Source organism: Crinia signifera, chromosome 5 (assembly GCF_055691185.1).
Source record: "Crinia signifera chromosome 5, ASM5569118v1, whole genome shotgun sequence".
Taxonomy (NCBI): Eukaryota; Metazoa; Chordata; class Amphibia; order Anura; family Myobatrachidae; genus Crinia; species Crinia signifera.
The window spans coordinates 31,300,934-31,310,893 of NC_139221.1; the positions used below are offsets into that span (position 1 = coordinate 31,300,934).

The 9,960-nt window shown below is 45.3% G+C and overlaps 1 protein-coding gene across 2 annotated transcripts in view; it reads right to left on the minus strand.

Annotated features, from left to right (window-relative positions):
* Nucleotides 1-4,149, minus strand: part of BAALC (BAALC binder of MAP3K1 and KLF4) — a 74,251-nt gene extending 70,102 nt beyond the window's left edge. For both annotated transcript variants that reach the window (XR_014474792.1, XM_083186943.1), the window contains exon 1: nt 3,394-4,149. Coding sequence is in view for 1 of the 2 variants with exons in the window: in XM_083186943.1 (XP_083043069.1) it covers nt 3,394-3,586 (193 nt within the window). In the remaining variant the exon portion in view is untranslated. The remainder of the gene's footprint in view (nt 1-3,393) is intronic.
* Nucleotides 4,150-9,960: the final 5,811 nt, after the last annotated feature.

The following is a 9,960-nucleotide window of genomic DNA, read 5'->3' on the forward strand; positions in this document are numbered from 1 at the left end:
ATGATGGTTTGATGCTGGGAGAGATGGGCTGATTTAATAGTAGACTATTTGGTCTAAGTTACTGATCGTCAAGGAGAAATTGTTTTTGTCTGCAATGCCACAAATAAAGCAGATGACTATTCTATTAGATGTAGATAGAAAATACGAACAGATAATTGCCACTGATGAAATGATGGACGGTCCTACTTCTAAGCAGCAGCAGCAGCAGCAGCAATAAATGCCATTAACAACCATGACTGGACACAATGGACAAATGTCAGAATTAGATTATATCTCGCTGCTGTACTTTTCCATCAATCATAGACATTGTAATCCCAAAAGCACACGTTCCGGATCAATAACAATATACTATAATGTAGAATAAACTAATTAAAAACAAATCACATATATATATATATATATATATATATATATATATATATACTGTATATTATATTAGTTGCACAAGAATAAAAAATAACTTACTTATTATGATAATCTAATGCCACATGATATTATTAACTGCATGACACACTTGCAATATTTACATATGTATGTTTATGACATGTATGTTTTAGGCAAAATATCCGGTCACGTGTAAACACCCCACACCCCTTCCCCAACTTGAACACTCCAGCATGATTGTTGAACACGAGCTTTGTAATCAAGCAAACACTGATTGGAACGTGACGACTCATTGTTAAATTAGTTGGTAATTAGTGATTCTTTGCTGCACATAGAGTTATGCAAGAAAAATTATGGCTAAACATAAGAATTAAAAATAAGCAAAATATAATTCACCTTAAATGCAGTATATAATAATATTCTACAGATGGAAAGCTAATGGAGCAACATTACTGGTGGCTTTAAGTTGCCTATAAAGTAAATAAATAGGAATAATTAAAAATTACACAAAAACTGTGTGAAATAGATGGTGGCATTACAGGTTCTCCCATTGCCAAAATGCTTAGGACCGGACGTGTTTTGGATTTTGTTGGTTTTTCATATTTTGGGATATTTTCATACAATAATGAGATACAGTGGGCGAGATTCACTAAACTAAAAATGCCGTAAAAAAACCGTTTTCGGGGGTTTTACCGCATTTTGATATGCAGCAAAGCCCCACCGCCGGGGCTTCGCTGCGAGGGGTTACGCCAGTTCTAGATGGCGTAACCCCATGGAAGCCTATGGGCTTCCCTTCACGTCCCCCGCCACCCCGCGCGCCCCCCGCCGATTTGCAATGCCCTCCCTCACCTGTGTCCGGGCAGCCTCCTGCTGTGCTGCCAGGACCAGTGACCTCCTCCTCAGTGGCGTAGCTACGTTTTGGGCGCCCCCCCCCGCCGCCCCGTCGCCCCGCCGCCTATGCTAACCCCCTCCCCCGCAGTCTTACCTATCGTGCTGCGCTGGTCCCGGCGGCTCCTTTCTTCTGCTGAGGACCACCACAAAATGGCCGCCCCCATACAGCAGACAGTTTCAGAGAACAGTGTGCTATATGGGGGCGGCCATTTTGTGGTGGTCCTCATCAGAAGAACGGAGCCGCCGGAACCAGCGAGATACGTAAGTCTGCAGGGGATTGGGGGGGGGGGGTAACTATAGCACCGCAGCCCCTGGCGCCCCCACATGCACAGCGCCCCCCCGCGGTGGCGGGGGCTGCGGTGCTATAGTTACGCCCCTGCTCCTCCTCCCTGCACAGCTTCCGAGTGCAGGGAGGAGGAAACGGAGCCCTCACACAGCCGTGGGAGGGTTCAGGGAGGGAGGGGGGACCCGCAGCACATCGCCAGGCATCGCTTTGGAGTTAATAATCACATATGTTACTGCATATGCGATTATTAACTCTGCGAATGCCGGCGATGTGCGGCGGGGGTTATTAGAGAATCCCTCCCAGTATCATGAGGATGGGACCCAAGCATAAGTATGATATGTATTAATGTTTCATACAGTACACACCTTATACAACAGTCAGAAGATCATTTTACACAATATTTGAAAGAATTTTGTGCATGAAACAAAGTTTTGTACATTGAACCATAAGAAAGATGAGGTGCCACCGTAATAGTCATCTAAAAGCAATGTGGGATTTCGGGATATTTTGGATATTTGATTTTCAGATACAGGAGACTCAGGGGGTTATTTTGGTTCACTCTTTCTGACAAATTCCTTCTTAGATGGACAAAACCATGTGCACTGCAGGGGGGCAGATGTAAAATGTGCAGAGAGAATTAGATTTGGGTGAGTTATTTTGTTTCTTTGCAGGGAAAATTTGGACTGCTTTATTTTTACACTGCAATATACTTCAGATCTCACTTTGAAGTAAAACCCCACCCGAATCTAACTCTCTCTGCACAAGTAGCATCTGCCCCACCTGCAGTGCACATGGTTTTGTCCATCTAAGAAGGAATTTGTCAGAAAGAGTGAACCAAATTAACCCCCTCAACCTCTAACAATTTAGAAGCAGCTGATTTATAGGAACTTTATGTTATTTTTTGCCTCCCTAGAAGACGTTGGCACAAGAGATTGGCAGAATTTATTATGAACTTTTTGAGTGCCCACGTCTCAGTGAGAGATACACGAAATATCCGCATAAAATGCCAGCGTCGCTCACATTTGTTATATAAATTCAAATAAAAAATGTGTAAAGAAAAAAGATGATATTTCCTATATAAGGTAAACATTGCAGGTCATTATGGTGAATACAAATGTTTGCTGGGCAATTTTCACAATTCTTTTTGACAAATTCCCTTTGGCACTCAAAGGGTTAATGAATTTATTCATTAATTAATAATAATATTAGTATGGTCGTTGCTATTATTACTACATTGGGTGTGCTTCGGTTACAGGTAAATACTGAAACACTTAAATTAGACAGAACAAAGAGAAACTCAAATTAGGAAGATTTTCCTAATCAAAAAAACAAAAACATAGCAAACATTTTTGGAATATTTCTGGACTTTATTCCTCATCTCTCTCCGCACCCATACCATCCTCGACATCACTGTCTGCCTGCTGGGACACCCACTAACTTTTACTAAGGTTACAGTTCCATAAAAAGGAAATGTTCAACTCATTTAAGTTACGTCCCAAATTATATCTGATTATTCATTTCTGTAAATTCCTTTCTGGCCTTGTTAACGTCTTAATAAATAGGTATCAAAATAAACCATATTTTCTTTATATATTCTGTACAAATCAGTTTTACATTCGTAACAACGCGCAGAACAGATTCGCAGACACTGGACACAGTAACGTTAATAAGACATGAACTTAATAAGATTGACGAGCAATGAATGATAGACAAGTATCAGTATTTGGTTGGTGGAAGAGATGAAGACCATGATGAAGATGAAGACCATGATGAAAATGAAGAACATGATGAAGATGATGATGAAGATGATAATGATGAGTGCCTTGTCTCACCAGGGTGAATGGATCCTCTCTTGTCCCTGACACCAGACTCTGCTGAGCCGTGGTCATCCTGACACGGATGTCCGAGTCCTCCTGGTGGGATCTCTGTATCAGTGCTGGTCAACCAGGTGGATTCAGTGTCCCTTGTCCAGCTTTCGTAATAGCGAGGCTCAATAGCATCAGCTCTGCTCCCTCCACAACCCATAGTAGCCCCCACACTGCAAGCTGAGCAGCAGAGAAAACGTATGGGGACTGTTGGGAGTGAGAAGCAGGGACTGGTCCTCTCCCTACCTGCAGCACGCACAGCCTAGTATTGCAGTCATGCCACAAGCACTGGAGATGTTGCAGAGTCCTCACTGAGGACCAGGCAGTGTGATCCTGGGGGGGACATGCTGAGACCCCTGGCTACCAAGTGCAATCACTGTGTCCCCATCTGTGGCTGCATTCCTCTATCTCCTGGGCCACTACGTTGTGCTGCATCTTCTTCCCAGCTCCTCCACTCAGTGCACTGGTTGCATGATCTCTGGCCTGAGTGGTCCCAGTAAATAGCAGCAGCCCCCTCCCCACTATTGCATGGGATTGGCTGTGAGAGCAGAGAGAGAGTGTATGCAGGCTGCTGTTGTGCTGATTATTGCAGAGTCTCTGTGCTGCTGGTGTCAGAGACACAACGAGAGGAAGGTGGAGTTTTATGCATAGACAGAGCTTTCCCCCCTCCTGATATCCAGCAGCACATCGATCCGTGACGCCATGACACCGTCATAGCTGCTGCTAGACGTGTGCTGCAGATATCCCCTGGGTGCAGTCCTGCTGACTGGGGCTGTCGTCACAATCCACAAACAGGAGGGAATCCCCCTTGCAAAGCACTTGCAAAAATCATTCATCACCTATGCAATAATAAAGGGGGTGGGGTGATGGTGGTGTGCAGATGCTATTTTATACATGTATTACATGGGTTTGCTGGATTCATATACTTCTTAGATATAGACAATAATATGCAGTCACACTGGGGAAGACTGGGGGGAAATGTACCAAGATGTGTATTCTTAGTAAATTTCCTGCTGTACTCCCCTTTGCTGAGGGTTTATATATTAATACCCCTATCACACTGGACCCTGGTTAAGAGCCAGATGCACTAAGCTTAAAAAGTGATCAAATGGAGAGTGATAAACAGCCAGCCAATCGGCTCCTACCTGCCATGTCACAGGCTGTGTTTGAAAAATGTCAGACAGGAGCTGATTGGTTGGTTGTTTATCACTCTCCATTTTATTACTTTTGAAGCTTAGTACATCTGGCCTATCATCTGTCTTAATTGCTAAAGTTATACTATGTTAATAATCTATAGACGAGCTGATGTGCCCGTTTCTCAGCCAGCAACATTTGTCATTTTAACCCTTCTCACCCCCTTAGGAGTCAATTTTTTTTTTTAAATACCTGCTTATTGCGGTAGCTGCAAATAACTGTCACAGTTCCAAACCACCCCGCAGTTCACATGTTTCAGGTCACCCAGCAGGTGCACAGGGAGATTGCACCAACTGTCACGTTTTCCAGAGCACAATAGTGATGCATTGTAAGCGGCAGGCAGATGTTTTACCACATAACTCTGAAATGAAACAACCAATTATGTTAATATTTTTTTTTGCAAATTTTGAGTTGTTGAAGGGTTCGAGTTAATATTTGCACAGACTGGATAAACACGGTGAGTGATTTGCATATGGATTTGCAGACGAATAGCAATATTTTCCCAGATTTGCACAGGGCGTGTTTTCTTTTTGTCTGGGCGGCGGCTAACTACTAGCAGTCATCTGCAACTTTGCAGATTAGCTATCATGTCTGAATCACCCCAATTAATTTAGAGTTGTCTCCTGTTTGGATCCCAGCTTGCTATCTACGTACGGTACTGTACGTCCAGCATGAATATGCATGTCCAGCTTGCTGGTTCTATAATATTGTGTTCGGATGCAAGCAACCATTTTGGCATTAGCTGGCATCTCTAATGCCAAGTCATTTCATGACATTCTAATTGGGTTTTAGTTTTTAATTGCATTTTGCACATGTCAGTGCAGGGACATCTGTTCCTTCCCTTATCCCAGTCTTTTGGTCGCAGAAAACCCAGACAGACACAAGCTGTTTGAGTATGCTGGCACTTATCGAACTACAAGTGCCAGCATACCCATGGCGGCCAGAGCTGGACCTTTGCTGCACCAGTTAAAACATATTCCTAAAAAACTGACACAGTGAAAAAAAATATCTGAATAAAAAATAAACACCAACACAATGTCTCTTTACCAGTTCATTACACATCTAAATCCATGCAATAGGTCATCCTCTGGCTTCCCTACAGAGGCATAATACTGTGCCAAGAGCCACGTAGCCCAGTGCAACTTTTATAGAATAGAATAGAATCAACTTTATTGGCCATGTATGCTTGGCACACTAGGAATTTTTTGTGGATTACAGTGCAGCATCAAGCAGGGATGAAAGGGGGGGGGGGGGGGGAGGGAGACATTACATATATTACATAAACACATTACAAGCCTTTCATTTCTAGCTACGACTATGGAGGTCAGGTCGCCAAGTAAGGACACGTTGTTTGGCTGTTGATATTGGGATTGTATTCATTTTGATTGGATTGTTCAGGTGATGGACGGCTAACGGAAAGAAGCTTCTTGCGGATCTGGACATTTGACGGGGATGGACCTGAACCGTCTTCCGGATGGTAGGATGTCAAACAGGTTGTGACCAGGATGCAGCTTGTCCTTTGCGATCTTCTCAGCACGTTTCCTTACCCTGGATGAGAACAGATCCCTTATCGGGGGGAGGTCGGTCCCTATGATCCTTTCCGCAGTCTTCACTACCCTCTGCAGTTTTTGTTTGTCGTTCTCGCTTGCGCCACCTTACCAGATTGTGATCGAGGAACATAAGACAGACTCCACGATGGCGGTGTAGAATACGCACAGCAGCTCCTGTGGGATGTTGAATTTCCTGAGTTGCCTCAGGAAGAACAGGCGCTGTTGGGCCTTTTTGATGTTTGTGGTTATGTTTAATCCCCATCTTAGGTCACTGGACATGGTTGTCCCTAGGAATTTGAAGGATTCAACCCGCGACACCACTGCGTTGGCTATTATTAGTGGGACTAGTGCATTTGGTTTTTTCCTGTAGTCGACCCCCATCTCAACTGTTTTGGTGGGGTTTAGATCGAGGTTGTTGCTGCTGCACCACTGTGTCAGCTTCTCCACTGCATGCCTGTACGCGGTCTCGTCGCCATCCTTGATTAGGCCGATGATAGTGGTGTCATCTGCGAATTTCATGATTTTCACTGACTGCTCAGCTGAGGTGCAGTCATTCATGTAGAGAGAGAAGAGCAGAGGGGAGAAGACGCATCATTGGAGGGCTCCAGTACTGATGGTTCATGTGCTGGACGAGAAGGCGCCGGCTTTGACCACCTGTTTCCTTGCCGTTAGAAAGTCCACTATCCATGAGCATGTTGATCCTGGGACTCCTAAGGAGAGGAGTTTTGGCTGCAGGATGCAGGGAACGATAGTGCAGCAGCAGGAGGGATGCTAAAACGCGCACCATAGGTGTGCCACATTTTTTGGGTGTGGCCCAGAAAAAGGGCCATGGCCTATACACGTGAGTGACGTGACTCTCCCGTGAGGCCACACCCCATTTTTGCAGCGGTGTGGCCTCACGGGAGTGTGGCCTCATGTGTTAGTGCATGCGCACAGCGTTTATTCCCCGCCGCCTAGCAGCCGACAGGGTGGACTCCCAACAGCCCCCCCTCACCGCGGGACACTGCTGGCCGTGGGAGGGACAGCGGGACAGGCCCTGATAATCGGGACTGTCCCGCTGAAATCGTGACTGTTGGGAGGTATGGTATATTGAATGCTGGATAGTTACCTAGATGTTTAAATAAATAAGAGGTGCAATACTCTGCGGCCCAGGTCAGTATATTGAATGCTGGATAGTTACCTAAAGTATGAAATCCGCAAACTTTAGGTCACCGTGATTAAAACAAGTTTGGGGAGAGAATGAGTCACTATTGGTCGACAGGCAGGAAGTTGACACGTGAAAAACACCGTCATGGTCACAAAAGGTTCGCACAAGCAAAAGGTCGACACATAAAAAAGTCAGAACAAGGTTTTCACGTTTTTGTGTCTATATCGACATCTGTTGACATGGACACCGTATTAATGTACCACATCCCCTCACATGGCTAGCTGCGCTTGGCACACCCAGTCGGAAAAAAATGATGGAAACTCATGTCGACCTTTCCCTGTGTTGTCTATTGACACGTAAACCTTTTTTCTTGTGTCAAACTTTTGTCAATGTTGCGTTGTCCCCTGGGCGCTCTTGATGTGTTGAGGTATATATTGCTCCTCAATAAGATGTGGCTTACACATCTTGCGCTTTGTGTCTGCAATTTCTGTAGACATAAATTTATGGTGAGAGTCCTATGTTGCATACCCCCTGCTTATATGTTTTTGGTACTTGTGGAGTATCACGGCTCCCATCGTATGGCATCGTATGCCATATGTAGTGGCATACGATGGCATACGATGCGATGCGAAGTTTTACCGATTTTTGAGCATTTTTGCTCAAAAATCGTATGCCATCGCATGGCATCGTATGCCATATGTAGTGGCATACGATGCGATACGATGTTTTACCGATTTTTGAGCATTTTAGCTTAAAAATCGTATGCGATCGCATCGGATGCCATACGATGGCATCCGATGCGATGCAATGCGATGGCACCCGATTTTGCACTGAAATGCATCAGAATGCATTGAAATGTGTATTAAACTAGTGAAATGCCCCCAAATGCCATTTTTCATAGTGCACCACCCCCACTATAAACGTGAACCCAAAGCGTGGCGAGCGCAGCGAGCCCGCGAGGGGCGGCGGTACGCGTCCTACGACCTTTTCATACCCCCACTATCCACGTCGGCGTGGAGTTGAGAATAGAATAGTGTGGCGAGCACAGCGAGCCACCGAGCCCGAAGCGTGGCGAGCGCTGCGAGCCCCGCGAGGGGACGCGGATACCTGTGAAGCCCGCGAGGGGACGCGTATAGCTGTGAAGGTATCCGCGTCCCCACGCGGGGCTCGCTGTGCTCGCCACGTTTCGGGCTCGGTGGCTCGCTGCGCTCGCCACACTATTCTATTCTCAACTCCACGCCGACGTGGATAGTGGGGGTATGAAAAGGTCGTAGGACGCGTACCGCCGCCCCTCGCAGGCTTGCTGCGCTCGCCACGCTTCGGGTTCACGTTGATAGTGGGGGTGGTGCACTATGAAAAATGGCATTTGGGGGCATTTCACAAGTTTAATACACATTTCAATGCATTCTGATGCATTTCAGTGCAAAATCGGGTGCCATCGCATCGCATCGCATGCGATTTGATCGCATGCGATGCGATGCGATTTTTAGCATACGATCTGCATACGATGCAGGTCGTGGGAGCCGTGATACTCCACAAGTACCATGTTTTTTATCTGGATTTTATTAAATTTTACTGCACCATGATGGTTTTCTACCTTTTCATTTGAGCACCACGTGTCCAGTGGAGTGGAAGCAGTTGGCTGAAAGGAGTGATCTCCCCCAATTTGCGCAGTTGTCTACATCACTAGTAGACCTATTGTTCTGGTACGAAGTAGGATAATTCCATCTAGCAGAATTGATATTTTAAAAGGATTTTTACAGTGTTACACTATCTGTATTCTCTTTCCTTTTTGGGTATTCTCCATCTTGATTGAGGAGCAATATATACCTCAACACATCTAGAGCGCCCAGGGGACAACCCAAAATCTTGTTCGGTATTGTATGTTTGATTGTGGAGTGGTTCTTCACATTGGGTTTTGTACCTTAGGCTGCCAATATTTAGCGCATGATATATTGATTTAATATCTATCATCCTATTGTTTTGTCAATGTTGGCCTTGGACGTGCTGACAAAAATGGGGGCGTGGCCTCGAGATATCAGCATTGCTAAGAAGTCACGCCCCCTTTTCTCGAGGACACCCCCCTTTTTCTCTGACTGTTGAGCTTGTTATACGAACATCACAATCATTACACTGCAAGGCTGACAAACCTTGTTCATAACATAACACAAATGTCATAGCGACAGTAATATGCATATCACAGATTATATTAAATGTAACATTTGTAACATTCACTATTATAACACAGGGATGCCTACCTGACCCTCTCCTTCAGGGAGAGAATGCTCTGTTCCTGGGCTTCCCTGGTAATGTATGATTGCCATCATCTGTGGGGAGCTAGGTCATTGATAAGGAAGGTGTCACCGCAGGTGATGGCAATCATAGGCGTGCGCAGCCCATTTTATTAGTGGGTGCACAATTGGAGGGGCATGTCTATCGCCGCCTACTGGGTGTGTCTATCACTGCCTACTGGGCGTGTCTATCAGCACCTACTGGGCATCAATGCAAACTAAGCAGTGATATCAGATAGCCCCATACACACTAGGCAATATTGGTCACAATATTGCTCAAAAAAGAGCTTTCTGAGCAATATTGTGACCAATATCGCCTAGTGTGTACACTGTACATCGTTAATGACCCTCT